Below are 20411 nucleotides of genomic sequence, written 5' to 3' on the forward strand. Positions count from 1 at the left end.
TTTTTGTTCTAGTGATGAACTTCTGTTGCAAGAGGACGGGACTGAAGTAATCTCACCAAAATCAGGGCTTAGTGGAGGTATACGATCAGGTCAAGTAGCAGGTACTGCCAGTACTTCTGGTACTGGTACTGGTAGATATGGTCGTGGCCATACCCAGTCACAAAGTTCAAATAGCAATTCAAATGCATACAGGTATATCTATGTTTTCTAACTAAAGCTATCTTCAAACAGATATACAGAATATTTTCATTATCAATTTGCATGCTGAGGAAGAACTTCCCCCACCCTTACAAGGGATATTTAAATTTTGAACTGGTTTGGCTCTTCACTTGATTTGTCTTTCCCAGTTCCTTATGCTCAGAAGTTAGAAATACATATCCCTGAAAAGTCAATATTCTTGTGAAGATTTTAGTGTGGTTTTCTCGGTTAGGAAATGGAAGCCATAGGATGACTGCAATTTGAATATAAATACTGAAAATGCAAGACCGTTTTAAAATATCTTAGGCATTCCTTGACACAATAGGAATTTTTTTTCCTACATTTTACTTTTAACTCTAATTTTTTAATTGGATAATAGTATGAAGTTCTATCAAGGGCCCCAGCTTGATATGCCCAATGAAGAATCAAAGCAGAACATATAACAGAGGCTTGCCTGCACAATCTGCATAGGGATCGAGTAAGTAAAAAACATGAGAAAAAATCCAAACAGCCAAAAAAAACCAAAAAAACTAGTAGACTACAAGTTCAGGGAAGAGTCTGAAGCCCCCCAACAAGCCCCACCAGAATTCACCTGATCCACTATACGCTGTTGAAGCCCAACCTATACAACCATCACCAGCCACTGCAACTGCAGCTTCACTAGCCCACTGTTACCATGGTCCTCCATGCGAGCAAGTTCATCCCTATGAATATTTTCTGTCCTAGTGGCAGCTCTTGCTAGTTTCCTTTTTTTGAGCTGTGGAAGTGTGTTAGGCCCTTAATGCCTGTAAAGGTCACTTGTAGCAAGAAACCAAACAGGTGATTATTATGAAAAATTTGGTTAGAGTTGCTTTGTCCATGTTAATATCCAGAAGCACTGTTTCCATTGCTGACAGCTCTATGCTCAACTTATCACACTCTGCTTTGTTCTCTCACCTCGCTCTGAATCTTACATTTGGTTTAAATCTTCTACTTACCTTTATTCCTATGCATCCTCGTCAACTTTGCACACTTTGCAACACCACAAGTCTAAAGTGTTGTCGTTGAAGTGAGGGCGAGCAACACTTTAGACATCAAATAGCTGTATGTAGAGAGAATTTAAAAATGCACGACCACAAGAAAATTCAAGTGACAGACTTTGGCCCCATGTGAGATTCTTCTAGCCGAGACATGTAGTTAGAAATCACCAGGTCAGTGTTGTCTTCGAAGATGTTTTGAGCATAAGAAAGAAGTCATGGATGAAAATTGTAGATGGGTGAGAAAATGGCATATCCATTTGAATGCTTGTCCTAATTATGGCAAAGAAATACAGATATTTGTTGTAAATATGTTTCACACTTGTATACGGGAGAAGGTGTTAGGGAGAACGAAGAAATATTACCTCGAGGAATTGAACTCTACTTTTTCTCAACAACAGACCTATTTAGAGGTCAATATTCCTTGGAGAGCATAGATGGAAATATGAAAGCACTTGATTTTGGAAAGTAAAAGTACACAAGTAATTAGCAGCAATTTCATTTGTGAAGGCATAGACAAATTTAAAACACATTTGCTGCATATATTTCATTCATATATTGAAATAATAGAATAATGTAACATTCAATTACATAGTTCATCCCGTCTTAAGGAAAATATTACAATATTGAGACCATAAGGTCTATTGCATAAATAACTGTAGTGATACTATAAGATTTTGAAGTCTTCAATTGCCACAAACACTTCTTCGTTTGTGAACTGTGAGACGAGAACATGATCCAGGTGCTTCTCCACCAAATCATGAAGTTTCTCTGCTTTCCCTGCAATTGTTTACTAACCTGAAGATTATCTGACCCAACATAAGGTAATGAGCAATCTGGAACACTGTTGGGTGAGATGGACTCTGTTGCAACAAGATATATCTAACATACAATTTCACACATATAGAAAAAGATACGCATCTAATATCATGATTTGGTAGATAGAAAGAAACACAATCATTATTAACAAATGATTTCAGAAGCTTTGGCCAAGGCATCTTCTTAAGATGTTTGGCGACAGATAGATTTGCCCTTCTCTGTTTACCCATATTCAGTACAAAATATAGTTCCAACGAATGAAAGAAAACTATCTTCCCTCCCAAGAGTGTTAAGATAAGAATATATATCTATTTCAGATATCCAAACACATTCATTCTATCAATTGTTTCAAACACCTGAACATATAGGAAATCAAGACTATCAAATTCAGTCTCTATTTATATCTATGGGGCAATCAACATCCTCACAGTATTCTTATTTGGCTAAAGTTCAAAATGCCTGTATATTTAGTTTCTACGCAAGAACTTTATCTTGCAAGAATAATTCTTCACATCACTAAGGAGTCATGATTATTATTTCTTTCCTAATGGTGTCTTAGGAAAGCAATCATGCAAAATTTTAAGCAGTTAATTACACCCACAATCTTATCTATTATAAGATATAGTCCATGGTAATCCACATCTATGTATTTCCGTTAGAATTTACTACATTTTTCAATATGCCAAGGTCTACTAGGTGTTCGAGCATTTATGCTAGTATTAACCTAAATTAGTTCTCATAGTTAAGCTCTTAATTCTTAACAGTTGAACTTAGAATAGAAATTAATTTTAGAAACAATTATGTTACTATTCATACTCATGTTGGAAATCTAAAGATCAACTAACAAAAAAAAATTTAATATGCCCAATCCAATATACACTATCTTATTAATGAACCCTTTTTAGAACAATCTAGGCATTTGGTGAATTCTATTTCACATAATTTAATAATACTTTTTAGGATTGCAAATGATAAGAGGGAATAAGTTTGCATGTATATGTTCTACACGTGGAATCACACCTCTGTAGTAATGACTCAAGACAAACAAGACAATAGAGGAATTTAAAGATATAATAAGCACAATTTTGAGGTAGAGAATACCCTAAAAATAGAAAACAGATTTGAAACGAATGAAGATAATACATTTGAATATTTTTACAAATTTATATTTTTTAAAATGTTCAGAAAATTTGCTATGTTTTTGCTAAGTTTTTAATTTTATTTTTGAGTTGGCTGAGTTGTTGCAGGACCCAACATTTTGAACTCTGGTCAGGCTGTGTCTTTAGGATTGTTAAGAATGTAATTTCATTATTATCAAATTGATATATAATTGTATTTGTGAAATATGATATGAATAGTATACACACACACACATACACATATATACATATGTATGTGTGTGTCTATATATGTGGTGTGTATTTCAGGGATGTAACTTTAAGAAACCCCCCTTGGGAAAAAGTATAAAATCGTGGCGAATCCAACATTATTTTGGAGGGAAAAAATAATTTCTGTTGGCGATTTTTTTTTCAGAGTAGGGAAAAATTTAATTTTATTGGTGATTTTATTTTCGCCATATGAAAATTTTGTAAAAACCTTGGCGAATCTTTAATAATTCAATAAAATAGTGACCAAAAGTACAAATACCTAGAAACCATAATTTTATATCATCCAAACATAGTAACCCTTTTTAATAACTTGAGATGATCCTAAATCAATGTTATATATCCTACTTCTGGCTAAAATGTTGAAGAACAACTTGTTTTAGAGAGTCTTTGGAATAATGACACCTGTCCACAATCAATTATTTGGGCCAAAGATAAGAAGGATAAAAAGTTACTTGGAAAGTCTCCGGAATAGAGACACTTGTCAAGTCTATGTACTTTACATTAACCTAACTTCAATTTTTTACCACAGATTGGCGAATGTGACCATCAAATAAGACAAACCTCAGAAATTGTCAGCGAAAATATTTAATTTATCATGTGGAAAGATTAGATTACATTGGCAAAATCATCACCAAAATAAAAATAATTATGTATCATTATTGGTGATTGGTCCAAGCATGGGACCCAATTTTTGTAAAGTGTGTGCAACATGGCAACCCTCAAGGTACAAATTTTCTCGCCAAATTCAGGGTCCCCAATGAGTGAAATTTGCCACTAAAGTTATCCCTGGTGTGTGTGTGTCTATATATATATATATATATATATATACATATATAATCACAATACCCTTATATAGATATTGAATAGAATCATTTAATAATAACATCTGCCCAACAGCAGAATGATAAACATTCTTATTACCCTCATTGGGTGTCATATCTATTTCCATGACTTAATTTTAATAATAACATCTGCCGAACAGCAGAATGATAAACATTCTTATTACCCTCATTGGGTGTCATATCTATTTCCATGACTTAATTTTAATAATAACATCTGCCGAACAGCAGAATGATAAACATTCTTATTACCCTCATTGGGTGTCATATCTATTTCCATGACTAAAATATTATCCATGCCTGATAAGTCATAAACTAGCGATTAGTTTTGGGCCACTGACTTTGTTTCAGTAATATGGTTAAGGCCACAAAGGGCCATGAGTCCCCATAGCATAAGCCACAGTGGGAGTCATGTCCCTTCATGGACTTAACCCCCGTACTCATATATTATAAACATCGATGGCTAATGTTATGACATATCAATTAAAGCGGCAATACAGTCATACACAGCAGGCATTGGATTCATTACTTCAAGACATTCAAAGTAATTTTCAGATCATTGATTCAGAGATTGTTTTATATATTCACCATTCTGTTAATATATATATATATATATATATATATTGACATTAATAGTCATATATTATATCAATCAATATCTGAGATGTATATAAAGGATATATGTCTGAACATATACTTATATATTATTCTTCAAGGACTGATATAAAATCTACGATAAAGATCTGAAACAATTTGAAATTAAAAGACTCAAAATTTTGTCTATTACTGATCAAGGTCCGTAACATGGTATCAGAGCCTAGTTAGAGAAGAATAAAGATAGTAAAATTTGAGTCAAAATTATCAGACCTGTAATCAGAATAAAAAGGTAGCATCATGGTGAACGACATTAGAATTGAGGATAGGCTCGAACGGGCTTCAAATTTTGTTTCATGGATAATCAGGATCATAGCAATACTTCAAGAACTTGAATTGGACTTCTACATAGAAGAATACATTAAGATGCCTGAAAATGAACCAGATAAGACATCTTGGAAGAGATGCAACAACAAGGCTAAGAAAATAATCATTGATGCTGTTAAAGATCACATTCTTCTATCTATATCAAAACTGAGATCTGCTTATGAAGTGTTTAAGATCATTCAAAATACATTTGAAATCAACAATGCAAGCAGATTACGCACATTAAAGCAGCAGGTCTCTAAGTATCAAAATGATAAAAGGGGAGATGATTTCATCTTACTTCTTGAGAATCACTTAATTAAGAGATCAACTCTCTACTATCGGAAACAATGTAGATGATTTGGAACTATCTCTAATAGCCCTTAGAGGATTACCAATTTCATGGGAATCTTTTATCCAATGCATTAGTCAACCTTCTCTACCTAAATTCGATCAACTCAAGAACGATTGCACTCAAGAAGAATCTCGGCTAATCTCAAGAGGGATTGGTCCGAATACAGAGGGAGAAATTCAAGCACTAAATGCAAATTCAAGCAACAAAGGGAAGAAAAAGAAATTTAAACGAAAGAGAGGAAATAACAACCAAAATCACAAAAACAAAGTTCTCTCTAAGGTCCAATGCTACAAGTGTGATATGTTTGGACATACATGTAGGTTCTGTCTTGAACAAAAGAAAGCTCAAGCAACCATAGCCGAAGTTAAAGAAATTGAGAATCTTGCATTCCTCCTAGCATTATCAAGTGACTTAACCTCAAATAGAAACACTTGAATAATCGATAACGGAGCTTTATGACACAGCCGGATTTAGGGACTAGTTTGAAACTTTTGAAGGACATTCAACTGAAGAAGTCATCATTGGAGACAATTCCATGTATCCAGTGAAAGGAATAGGGACCTGTTCAATTCAAATAAGAACCAGAGTTACCTTACAATTAAAAGATGTTCTCTTTGTATCTGGCATAAAGAGAAATTTGGTTTCTATTTCAGGTCTGGCTGATCAAGGCTATCGCGTCACCTTCCATGAAGATAAAGTTTTACTTTGGCCTAAAAATTCTAACATTAAGAATGTGATTCCCATAGGATCTAGAGATGGTAGCTTATACAAACTATGCAACAATCAAAAACATGCCCAGAGTCGTGAAGTATCAAATAATAATGAAATGTGGCATAGAAGATTAGGACATCTCCTATATAGTGCTCTACCTACTATAGGAAAGATTACTATTGGTTTACCTCATCTAAAATCTGAACATACTAGAATTTGTAAAGGATTTGCTCTAGGGAAAAACACAAAAAGGTCTTTTACTACAAGTGAACATAAGTCAAAAAATATGTTGGAACTTATCCACATAGATTTATGTGGACCAATGTCAACACCCTCACTAGGGGCATTTTCGTATTACGTAATCTTTGTTGATGATTATTTTAGGAAAACGATCCACACTGATTCATGTGGACCAATGTCAACACTGTTACTAGGGGTATTTTTGTATTATGTAATCTTTGTTGATGATTATTTTAGAAAAACATGGATATACTTCCTAAAATTGAAAGGGTCAAATGAAATATTTTTGAAATTCAAAGAATTTAAAGCCTTAGTGGAAAATCAAACAAGGAAGAAAATAAAAAGTCTGAGATCAGATAATGGGGGTGAATATATATTTGAAAACTTTAAAGGATTCTGCATTTCTCTTGGGATTAAGAGGGAGAGTAGAGTATCTAATAATCCTCAACAAAATGGAGTCACAGAAAGGAAAAACAAAACCATCATTGAAGCTGCTTCCTAAAATCGAAAGAGTCAAATGAAGTATCTTTGAAATTCAAAGAATTTAAAGCCTTATTGGAAAATCAAAACAGGGAAGAAAATAAAAAGTTTGAGATCAGATAATGGGGGTTAATATATATTTGAAAACTTTAAAAGATTTTGCATTTCTCTTGGCATTAAGAGGGAGAGTAGAGTACCTTATAATCCTCAACAAAATGGAGTTGCAGAAAGGAAAAACAAAACCGTCATTGAAGCTGCAAAAGCCATGATGCACTATCAAAACATACATATCTCTTTCTGGGTTGAAGCCTCAAATACAAGTGTATATATCCAAAATAGATGCCCTCACTCAATCTTAAAGAATATAACACCCGAAGAAGTCTTTAGAGGGATTAAACTAGATTTAAGACATCTAAGAATCTTTGGTTGCCCCATATACGTTCATGTTCCCATAGAAAAGAGGACTAAACTAGAACCCTCCGAGAAGAAAGGCATATTTGTTGGCTATAGTGAAACCACTAAAGGATACAAAGTTTATGTTCTAGGACAAAGATCTATTGAGATCAGTAGAAATGTTAAATTCGAAGAAGACACCACCTACAACCTCTCAATGCTGAAGATGATTCAATCACAAAATTGGATACAATTGGAAATCAAAGGGAGAATATTATAGAAGATCATGAACCTTCATCATCCAATCCTGAGATTCCTGAAATTTCTAACAAGAAGAAAAGGCCACTATGGGCAAGGAAGATGATTAAAGAAAATAATGTAGAACTTGATAGTATTTAGAGAAAGTAAGAGAACAAGTGTAACATCCACAATTTCCGTGTCTTAACTAACAACTAGCATATCATAGAAATACAATTACTACTTCATATTCATGGTAAGGTAGTTATAACACTCATGTTCATGTAAATGAGATTAATGGTTACAATTAAGTAAACAAAAATTTCATAACTAACAATTGATAGCATCATTAATAAATCTAAATAAAGAATTTGAGTTTTACATACCCTAAATTCCAAAACTAGATTTCGTGTAGGCAACATCTGCAAAACCTAGGTTAATCCACATATACCACTTAAGGCACAAATAGTTATACCACTATGTCATAAAGACAAATACCATTTAATACATCAAATACCAATGTATCATCCCTTTTCTTTCTGTTGCTAGCTATGGCAATAACATATAGTTAGAAGATACATTTGTAATCATTATTCACATGAATGAAAGACAAAAATAACAACCATTGGATAAGCCTATCTCATGCATACAGATACATTTCATGTTCAAATGGAAGATCAACTAATCTAATCGGTTACCATTTACATTGACGAGGAAAGCTGATTTCATTGAAGGAAACAACTAATTCAATGATATAAATCAATCTAACATATCTTCAACTTGTAATTTCAAATATCTCAAAAGTAAAATACCTGTTACCAACAAATGTTGAATGCATAACTTATCTCTGTCTCGTGTGTATCTTGGCATCTGGTGGAGAGGGGGAACATTGTCAGGGGCTTAACCTTCCAACCGTGGATCCTTAAAATATCCCCACAAAATCTCATTTGAGAAAGGCCCTTCTTACCCAAAATAGATATGGAACACGTCACTGAGCATTTTGGTACTTAATTTCACCATTCGACTTGACAACTAAGTATACTTGGACAATCATGAGGTGAATTGGGTCTTTTTACTAACCATCTTAAAAGATAAATGTTCATGCATGGAGTTATGATTTTGTTGTTGCTCTTCCTTTGCAGGAATCCTCTCCTCTCCACCCTCTTTCATTGGCTTCACCAGCCCAAGGTCCTTGGAGACTATTACATCATACTAAGATTTGATCACATGTTGATCTTGGAATGATTTCCAACAACTGATATACAACAAGTACTAACATGTACATTCACATATCCTGCTTTGAGGATCAATCTTTGTTACATAACTCTCTTAAAAAAGATACTCGGTTTTGAGAAAAAATATACGAGGTCTCTACATATCGAGCCTCAAAGATGGAGAGCTATTAAGCTTGATAGAGATGTTTTCAATGCAGCTGCAACATATTCTCATAGTAAAAACATGGTGAAAGAGACTTGGAATGTAAAAAAAAAAACTTGATTGAAAGGAAAATGCCAAAGAAAAAGTCAGTCTGTCTATGTCGTGCGGCTCTGAATGGCCCATCTTTGGTATTGTTGTGAGAGGAAGAATGTAACAAGGTAGAGTTGTGAGAAGGAAAGAATGAAATAGATCGTTGGTTGGTATATTTCCTGGTTTGTTGCAAGACACACAATTAAATACCACCTCAGGCATTGCAACCCGTGGAGCCTTGTAGCTCCCGACTTGGTTCCAAGATGACAATTTTCTCAAAGATCAACAGTTTCATAAGGGTCTTTGAAATTGAAAGGAGGGCACCAAGTGGAGGTGGCCGCCTCTTAATAAATGAAACTATATGTTTTAAATTTATCATAAGTTCTAATATATATATATATATATATATATATATATATATATATATATATATATATATATATATATATATATATATATATATATATATATATATATAATTTCAATTTTTTAAAATATATGATTTCATCATGCTATTTGTTATATCTAAAATTGCACCTATCAGTATACGTACATCTATATATATGTGTGTATTTTAAAGAAATAATGGTTTATTTCTAACATCATATTCTCTTAGTATGCACATGTGTGTGTGTGTATATATATATATACTCTTAATGATAAGATTGTCGGTGTCTCATAACAACAAAGAGGTAATAGTTCTTATCGTGATATTAAATGTTTAACATTTTTCTTGTTATAAAAATTGATCAAGTAGCTCATGGTATTGCCCAATGTACACTTTTGCTTGCCTAATCGTTTTCCGTTAACTATGGCGATTCAAGATTCATACCTATTTGCCCAATGATGGTGGTGCCTCTGTGCCCAATTCTTTTCTAACAATGCTTACACCCTTTTGACGTGCTCCCTACAAGGAATTTCTCCACAATTAAATCATATTTCTCAATATAATAATAATTACTATAACAAGTTATTAATCATAAACTATCATAACAACTAACCACCATTTCACTTTCCATGAATTCATGATGAATAACGAACCTTCCAAGATAACCTTAAAGTAACATCATAACGGTTAACTAGCATGCCAACTTCAAATGAAATTATAACAATTAACCATCCTACCATTTCACATGATTGTAACTAATTTTACTAGTTAACTGACTTTATAGGCAACCTCAACAACTACATGAACAATTTTAATTTGAGCCAAAAATTGGGATGTAACAACGAGACCAAACGTGCGATGTTGCACTTATAACTAAGCTTACTAAAACTAAACCATCAATTGTTGAAGAGGCTTTGACATGTCAAGCTTGGAAAGATGCTATGATTGAGGAATACCAATCTATTTTAAAAATTGATGCTTGGGATGTTGTACCTAGACCGAAAGACATAATAGTTGTCTCCTCAAAGTGGTTATTCAAATCAGATGGTAGCATTGAAAAACACAAGGCTAGATTCATTGGCAGGGGGTTTTCTCAAAAGGCTTGAATTGATTATGAAGAGACTTTTGCCCCAGTCACCCGATATAGTTCTGTAAGAGCTATTATCGCCATTGCAACATCCAAAGGGTGGAAGATACATCAATGGGCGTTAAGATTGCTTTTTTGAATGGTATTATAGAAGAAGTATAAATAGAACAACCTGAAGGTTTCGCAACACATGACAAAAATCTTTATGTATGCAAACTAAAGAAAGCTCTCTATGGCCTTAAACAAGCTCCCAAGGCTTGATATGAAATAATATACAATCATCTCTCCAATCTGGGATACTCCAAAAATGAAGCTGATCCTAACATATTTTAAAAAATATCTAACGGTGACGTGTTAATACTTTTTCTCTATGTTGATGACTTGTTAATAATAGGTGAAGATCATCTTATTGCAAAATGCAAACAAGAACTTGTGGCTGAATTTGACATGAAGGATTTGGGTCTTTTGCACTATTTCTTGGGCCTAGAAGTATGGCAAAAGGATAATTATATTTTCCTAAATCAAGAAAAATACACCTTTGATATCTTGACTAGATTTAGAATGATGGATTGTAAACCTCTATCTACTCTGATGGAATCAAACCTTCATAAGCATAAAGTTGAAGCAGCAGATTTAGAACCTACAGACCTTACTTACTATAGACAAATTATTGGATCTCTTATGTATCTAGTAAACACTCGGCCTGATGTTATGCTACTTAATGTGTTAAGTCATTTCATGTGCGAACTTAAGAAGATTCATCTAATGGCTGCCAAGCATATTCTGAGATACTTGCGTGGTACTATTGGACTTGGCCCGAAGTATGAGAATGTTGAGATACTACTCCAAGGTATTCTGATTCGAATTGGGCAGGCAACACCATTGATTGTAAAAGTACTATAGGGTGTTGTTTTAGTTTTGGATCGGCTATGATTTCCTGGTTTTATAAAACAGTCAGCAGTTGCTCGAGGTTCCACTGAAGTTGAATATATGGCTGCTTCCATGGGAGGACGCCAAGTAGTGTGGTTGAGGAAGCAACTAGGTGGACTATTTGGGAAGCCTTTGAGTCCCACTGTGATTCACTCTGATAAGCAAAGTTGCATCAAATTTTCAGTAAAGCCAGTTTTTCATAATCGATCTAAGCATATAGAAATCCCTTACCATTACATAAGAGATATGACATATATAGATGTTATCAAATTCGTTTACATCAATTGAAGAGTAAAACGCCAACATATTTAGAAAGCCTCTTGGAAAGTCAAAAGTGGAGTACTTCATAAGTAAACTTGGTATGACTAAATTGTAATTGAAATTTCTGAGATTGAATCTCTGTATTATGAAATTTATATATTCATGAATATTTAAATATTTCAATATTGCGTTTATGTGTTATGTCATAAAAGGTGAAGATCTTTCATGGAATGTGTGTGTAAGGTGACTATTGTTAGGTGCCAACCTTAACAATAGTTTTTGACCTGCTATAATGATAGACTACATTAATTTGCTGTCTTGTAATGTGTCAGAATTCATGATTAACAACTATGTCAAGATTGACTACATTAAGTTGCTGTCCTGGAATGTGCCGGATATCTTGATACAGAATATATTGTGTTATTTTGTTATCACTTAGTGTTTTCCCGAATCGTGTCGGTGATTATAATAACAAACATATCATGATTGACTCCTTTAGTTGTGTCCCGGACTGCGCCAGATATCATGATATGAAAATAGCTTTACCATGACTGACTACAATAACTGTTGTCACGAAATGTGTCGGATGTCATGATAAGATGGACTATTTATATTTGAGATTGTGATTGTTGTTATCTGATAGACTTCATTCCAATGTTGTCCCGGAGTGCCGGTAATCTCATAACTCATGATAGCACTACTAGTTGATTTCAGTGCAATTCTGATCATGAAATGCTTATGACAATTCAATACTCTTTTGCTAAGAGGGAGTGTTAAGAATGTACTTTCATTTGGATTGAAGCATGTATTTCATTATTAATTTATTGTTAAATTGATATATAATTGTATTTGTGAAATATGATATGAATAGTAAATACACACACACACACACACAGACATAATCACAAACACCCTTATATAAATATTGAATGGAATCATTTAATAATAACATCTGTTTAACAGCAGAATGATAAACATTCTTATTACCCTCATTGGTTGTCATCTATTTCCATGACTTATTATTATCCATGCCCTATAAGTCATAATTATAAACTAGTGTTTAGTTTTGAATCGCTGACTTGTTTAAGTAATATGGTTAAGGCCATGGAGGCCCATGAGTCCCCGTGGCATAAGCCATGGTGGCAGTCATGTCCCTTTGTGGACTTAACCCCCATACTCATATATAGTAAACATTGATGGCTGCTGTTATGACATATCAATTAAAGCAGCGATACAGTCATACACAGCAGGCATTCGATTCATTAGTTCAAGACATTCAAAGTAATTTTCAGATCATTGATTGTTATACATATACCATACTGTTAATATATATATTTACAGTAACAGTCATATATATATATATATATATATATATGAGTCTGAACATATACTTATAGATTATTCTTCGAGGAATGATATAAAATCTGTGATAGAGATTTGAAACAATTTGAAATAAAAAGACTATCGAAATTTTCTCTATTACTGATCAAGATTCCTTAACAAGGATCAGCTGGAGCAGATGAGATGCTATGAATGCATCTTTTCTAGTTCTTCCTTGATAATTGTATCTATTTTGGGATTTGTGAGTTATTTAAAAAAAAACCTACAGGATGATGTAGGCTGCAATAGTTATAAATTAATGCATGCTGTACTGATTTTTTTAATGTTCCTATCATAGTCAGCTTAGATAGTGTAACATATGTGGTAGATTAACTGGTCTGACTAATGCTCGTGTCTTAACTCCTAACTTGTGTATGGGTGCTGATTTTATAATAGGTTTTCCTCAATCTTTCAAGTTTGACCAATGGTGTCGTAACTCTTGCTTGTTGTAGTTTAGATTTTGTTCTAACCAAAAGAAGACATTGAACTCTGTTGGCAGGATGACTAGAAGGCGTTAGGAAAATTATTATACCAAAGTTTTTTTAAGGTGTGCTCTTTCAGGATATTATGACAAATAATTTATTAAAAATGATTTTCCAATATCTAGCTACTCTAGAAGATTAATTTGAGTGTATGAGTGGAATGCCACATGAATTTGAAAGACCTGTTTGTAAAATATGGGTCCTTTATAAGTATTGATCTGGTTCCCATTTTAGACATTTTGAATTTTTTCTAAATACTGTAAATAGTTCAATGGTATTATGACATTTTGGTATAGGTTTTATGCATTTGAATAGAAAAATTAAGGTAATGTTGAAATGTTTTTAACAATCTAGAGAATTGTTTAGAGATGTGAAGGTTTGCTGCTTTTCTTTGAACTAATTCGGAGAATAAAGTTTGTTTCTCTAGATGTTATGAATTGACAACTCAAAAATTGTCTCATCTTGTAATTGTTTACTATTAGTATGTTGAAGTGACTGCAGCATCATATGGGACGGTTAACACTATGCTAGGATTTGTGTTACAGGAAATTAGAAATTGTGTGCATAAAATTTGAGGCAGAAAAACTTTAAAGAAAGAGGAGATTATAGTAATAGCTGATTTTAATTACTGGGAAAACAGGTCACTGTAACTCCAGATTTACCCTACAATGATAGCATAACATAACAAGTTCCGGTGCCCAAAGTATCTCACTTCACAAAAGGAAAAAGAGCTCGATTTAAATGTGATCTAGCAGGAAAAACATGAGTCAAATGCTTCCATTTGTTTATAACTTAAAATCAGCTCACGATGGATCCACTGCTTTCAACATTTATAAAATTGAAAGATCGAGGGCCAGTTCAAAGCGATGCTTTAGAAATTTGTAGACAAAGAAGTGTTTAGATTGCACAAGCACTGTTTATGGTTTGGCTAATAAATTGTTGTATTATTTCGAAAAGCAATATGACATTTGTTGCAATGGAGTAAATGTCTAAGCTTGCAACAAATGAAGCATGTGTCAAAGTGTATCTAGTGTATTAATTTTGAAGCATGGTAGCACATGATGCACATAGAAGGGCAGTTTTGTTTTTAATTTTTCTTGTAAAGATAAAGGCAGCAGAAGAGCTATGATAGGTAAGATGGTTATACAAAGTAGATACAAGAAGAGTATGTTCTAGTAGAGTTGAATCTTTAAAAGTTAAGTGGGATTTAAATTCATAATCTGTACTGGAGTTGAGTTAAAATTTTCTGTTTGTGGGAAAAATTTCAAAGCAAGATTTGTTGCAGGATCTCCGATCTTATAAAGGGACATTTATGGATGACATGGAAGTGATTTATGAGGTGGTTGCCACAGGGTTCAAGGAAAAGACGTTTAAGTTGAATGTATGTTGACAAGCAGAAAGCTATTGTGAAGCATTAAGTCTCAAAATCACTTGGCACAACAATGTCCTATAATGCAGTTAATGATGATATATGAGTTACAGATATTGAGTTAAAGTTGACAAAAGAAAGAAAACATCAGACGGAAGTAGAACAAATAAACAGTTTCTTGTGAAGTTTCGAATAAGGGAAGAGAATATTTAAGATCAAGGACGATAATGATGGTTCAAGGTATGTACAATGGTTTGGAACTTTGGATATCAGACAGATAATTATTTGTTTCGTGATTTTATTAGATGATTCTGAAGGCAATACAGCCTAATTCAAATTCTAGCATGTTCAAAATAGCAAAATAACTGAAGGGGTTATTTGTTGTTTAGTGATGGAATTGGCAGTGCAGTTTGCCCCCAATATTTTTAAGAAAAGTAAGAGTATTGTCTCAAGGACTATCACGTAGAAGATGCAGGATGTTAATACACTCAGATTAATTAATGGCTAATACTATGGTTATCAACATTGAAATGACTATTTATACTGTTGTATACTGGAATATAGAAAGGGGTTTTAGGTCTCTATTCAGTACCACAAGACTGACTTTTTAAACATGATGCACCAGATAAATTGTCAGTTAATGAAAATATCTTTGCGTGTTGGGATGCTATAAAAATGAATCATTAGTGCTACATGTTCACCTGGAAATTTGGAGGGTAGCCTCACTAGACTTAATAAGCTTGTTGTGTCTTATAGCAGTTCGAGTGTTCATATACTATTTGTAAGCACTGAAGTCTTTTGTCTTGTTGTTCACGGAACGACTGAAACATTTCCTCTCTGGTTGCTTTGAGTTTGATTTGATGGCTATGTCATTGCGATATAGAACTGGCAAAGATGAAGGAAAAACCCTTGCTAGATAATACATGATTTGATATATGTCCTCTTGATTCTTGGATTTTCAGCTATTATATGGTTTGCAAACACATTATACCAATTGTGTATGTTTTGTTAGTACCAATCAACAATTATAAGTACATTTGTGAATCTGTTAGTACCAAAATCGCAATCGATGAGGGAACTCAGTGATTAGTTGAAGGTTTTACTTTTGGTGAGGGTCGGTCAGGTATGCACTCCTCCATGTGGTGCATGTTGATTCATGGCTGAACCAAGCATTTATTTTTTGGTTAATCTTTCAAGTGCGATCTCGAAGCATGGGGTATGCAAACTGACCACTGTTAAGCTCAGAGGATTTCATCTGGATGCCTACCCATCCCATTGGTCTTTTGACATGTCACATTACAACCTCTGCTGGAAAACTCTTTTAAGACACAATTCGTATAGTTCGAGGGTTACTGAAGGGTTAACAAAGTATGTTTTAGGGAAATTATAATTTGCTGAAATCTATTACATCTGACAGAAAAGGACTTAATCCCAAAAATAATATTTGTGTTTTTGATGAGTAGTTTCCATTTATTTGTGAGAAGATAGAGGTCTTCTCTTCTATCAGTCAACTGATTTGAAGATATTTGTTATGTTGCAAGGGGTTTATTTCATGCATGGCTTATGTTTTTCCCTCTTCTTAGTTAAATGATGAATGAACTAGCCAGCATTCCGGTTTAATGTTTCAATAAGATAATATCATATTTTAACACTTGTCAAATATTCTTATCAGTTGTCTTGGTTTTGTTATTCTATCCTGCATGAAGAGAGCTTACATGGATTTGTTTCACTCAAGCCACTGAATCTAACTGGTTTGACACTGCCAAACCTCTCTGGTTTCACTGTTTGATGCCAGTCAACGTTAGCAAACCTCCTAGTGATGAGAACTGTATAAAACATCCATACCCAAGTGATTAGCTGACAATGATTACATTTGCAGATGTTGTTGGGGGTGCAGTCACAAACAAGAAGTTAGTTGCTGGAATTTTTGAGATTGATGGTTTTGATCAGAATGGGTCTTTGTAGATTTTTACCTCAAATGTAATGAAAATCATATTCTATGAAATCAATTGATAGGATAGAATATAGGGTGGTGGAAACATGCCAGCAAGATCTTTTTTTTGCATTTGGTGAGCATTTTATTTATAGCATTTATTAATTATTATTATTGTTAAGATGGCCATAAGTACTTTCACCTTTTTAAAGTAAACTGCATCACTTTAGAAATTGCAAGCATAAGAAACAGATTCGGACAATACAACCAACTTGCAATCTCATAGGATATTATGTAAGTGATTAGATTTCATGCACTACCTTTGATTAGTGACTGCTAAAAATTTGAGATTGGTACGATCTGCACAGCTAAAACAAAGACCTAGTAAAACCCAAATTTGGGCACTGTAAGTTCTTGGGTTCAATGTATTTTGGATATGTGGTTCATAGGCACCCATGGTGCATAAGCATGAATCTGTGGAAAAATATTAATGGTAGGAGCAGATGAACAAATATAAAGCTATTACCTTATAACTAGCAAAGTTTACAAGGTAAAATATGTGGATATTTTTTTGTGATAATATCTTATTGTAATCTTACATGTTGATATTTATCAGAAATAAAGCTATTTTTAAAATTCCAAAAGGAAAATTGATTCTCGTTCTCAAAGCAGAGAAGTTTGTGCAGTAAAAAAATATCACTTAATAAAGAAAGGAAAATCATCATTTTTGGTTGGAATTTTTTTCACATGCTAAAATTATTCAGTCATCCATTTATCATGAAATTTCTCAACTTTGTTTTTCATGCATCTTTCCCCCAGATCCAACGGATTAGTTCAAGGTTATTCTAATCCAGAAGGGAGTCCACCATCTGTTCATGCAATGGTGCCAGGTTATCCTCGATCAATGTCAAAGCCTTTACACCATGGGCAGAACTCTCCAAGTCGTCTGGGACAGCAGTCATCACAGACTTTCCAGCAACATTTTCAACAGTATCGTCCTCTATCAGTGTTGAATCCCGATCAGCAGTTGCTTCCTAATGTGTTGGGACAGCATATTATTCATCAATCAAGTAATGTGGGGCACAATCAGGTTTCAAATGGGGGAAATAACTCTGTTTATCCATTATCCTATGCTCAAAATGATAACCGGGCAGAATATACTCATGTCCCTGGTATTGGAAGTAGCGTTAGCACAGGGGCTCATAGTTACACAAACTATCCACAAGAACATGTGTTAGAGAACACTTCCAGTTGGTTGTCTGGAATGCCACGTGCCCAACCACAGAGCACAAATGAAATTTCTTGGGGTACTAATTCACCACTGCTTCAAGAAACTTATCTGCTATGCTTTTGTTTCAATTCCTTATCTATGTCATTCTTTTTAGTGTGATATAAAATGAAGAAATGGTTTTACATTGCTATGTTCAATTTTGTTCTCATTGTAATTAATTTTCTTTTTATATGCAGGGCAAAGGACTGGTCATACCTTCACCACTTTTCCTCCCTCTATTCAAGGCCGAAGAGATTACAGGAGGATTGGTTGATTTTATAAGCTGGCATATTAAGGTTTCTAGAAATATTCTTTATCACTCTTCACTCATCCCAACTCTATATGAGACTTTAGAGTGGCATCTCTAAAGTTTGTACTGCTTTAGGTGTAACCATTTGGGCTTGTTTGCCGACCAGAACAAATTTCTTTGTTTAGACTCCCCAAAAATTGTCACATGGATAGGAGGACATGAGCTTTAAGTATAATTGTTATGGCTAATACATAGCCATTCTTTTCAGATTGCCAATGATAAGATTTTCTGGCAAGGTCAGATCTGGTATGAGCAGGAAAATGGCCCTATTTCTTCATTTCTTTGTGCCTGTGGCTAGTACAGTCATGCATATTGATTGTGTTCTATGCTTCAGGGTATCTTGTTTTAAGTTGTTAATTTAAAATTACGATTCTTGGATTTTCATTATCTGATGTTATATGCTTTATTGTTTTATATTTATTCAATTATAAAAAGATATACATCTCAGATATTTTGTCAGACTTTTAAAGCTCAACACAAGGTTTCTTGGTCAAGATAACTTTAATGGGATATCAACTTCATTCTCTCAATCTCTATGAAAGTTGTTTGTTGTACAGATGGAAAAGTCAAGAAGAATGTGACATGATCCTTTCCCTTGTTCGTAAGAATGACTCTGCTACTGAACCAGCTGTGGCTGCCAGGATTGTGCTGTCCTTTCAGTACTGGTATAGAAAGGCATCTGTTTTTCGTACTATTCAAATATTTATAAGCTTGATTCCAAAGAATAATGATTGGAATTAGGAACGAAGGCACCGAAATATGTTCGTATTAATATGGGAAACTCTAAATTTGGAAAAACCTTGCTATAAAAATGTGGGGAAGCATTCAATTACTTGGTGTTTACATGGCTATTCATTGGTGATAGGTAAAAAGTATCAATTAATTCCGTGTCTACTAAAACTGGTAAAGGTGTTTGTCAAGTCTCGCTCGATCTTGATAACTTAGATTTATAAATTTAATACAATTATGGCATCCTGCAGAATTTCAGGCATCCAGATTAGTTTCAACATGTCTTACAGCCTAATCTAATTTGATCTAACTTTGAGGTTTCTTTTCGTAGGTATTGAACACTGACTGGAGCCATTAGAAGCATTGCATCTCAAAAGGCTGGTTGCCAGATTTGAGATTTTGACGAGGATGTGATAAGGCGTTGTCCTTCTTTCTGTTAAGTTCCTAATCTTGTTTCAGCATTTGCGTGACAACGATACAGAAAAAGCAGGTTGTGATATCCATATTACAGGAATTATGTATTCGCAGTTGAGGAAAAGGATTTGAAGCACATCTCACAAAGACTGTGATCACACCAAGTCATGGCCCTTGGTTTTAACTTAAAAGCATTGTACCTGTGTGCCAACACTACCATCTCTAAAGTGAATCAAACAAATGTTGGCTTCTGTCATGAACTGTATCTGTTAATATTGTTTACATATATTCCAGACAAAGTCAGGGGAGGTATGATGATTTGAAGGAAAGACATGATCAGTTATTTAGATTTTAGATTTTTGTTATACCCAGGTATGGCTGTGAGACATGAAGTCCTTTGTATGTCCATTGTTAACTGATGTTAAATATATTTGCCTTTATTAAATAAATAATTCTTATGAGCTTTGATTATTATGCAGAGTAGGAAATGTATCTCGAGTCTCCCATTTTGCTAAACGTTATTTTGTATGTGGACAATAATGACCATTTTTAAATGTGGTGCAATTCTCTATTCCGTCATAATCTGAAAATGCTTAGTATTTGTGCTAGCTATAATAATAGTCTAAATATCTGTAAATTGGGTGCTTAGGTTGTTCTTTACTCTATTAACATTAAGCTGCAAACCAAGGATCCAGAATGTTAACATTGAAAGAAAGTCATTATAATACATGAGATTTACCATTATTGTCACTGTA

The 20411-nt window shown here is 33.8% G+C and overlaps 1 protein-coding gene and 1 long non-coding RNA gene across 2 annotated transcripts in view; both read left to right on the forward strand.

Annotated features, from left to right (window-relative positions):
- YAK1 (YAK1-like protein 1) overlaps positions 1–18897 on the forward strand; it is a 60716-nt gene extending 41819 nt beyond the window's left edge. The window contains exons 16-18 of the mRNA XM_089815565.1: positions 13–192; positions 17753–18240; positions 18401–18897. Of these exons, the coding sequence (XP_089671691.1) occupies positions 13–192; positions 17753–18240; positions 18401–18477 (745 nt within the window). The 3' untranslated portion in view covers positions 18478–18897. The remainder of the gene's footprint in view (positions 1–12; positions 193–17752; positions 18241–18400) is intronic.
- On the forward strand, positions 18887–20127 carry LOC149575776 (uncharacterized). The gene is made up of 2 exons (XR_016360232.1): positions 18887–19178; positions 19574–20127. It is a non-coding gene; the product is annotated as an uncharacterized LOC149575776 (long non-coding RNA).
- Positions 20128–20411: the final 284 nt, after the last annotated feature.

Source organism: Cupressus sempervirens, chromosome 2, assembly GCF_028749045.1.
Source record: "Cupressus sempervirens isolate cs-2001-9-10 chromosome 2, ASM2874904v1, whole genome shotgun sequence".
NCBI lineage: Eukaryota > Viridiplantae > Streptophyta > Pinopsida > Cupressales > Cupressaceae > Cupressus > Cupressus sempervirens.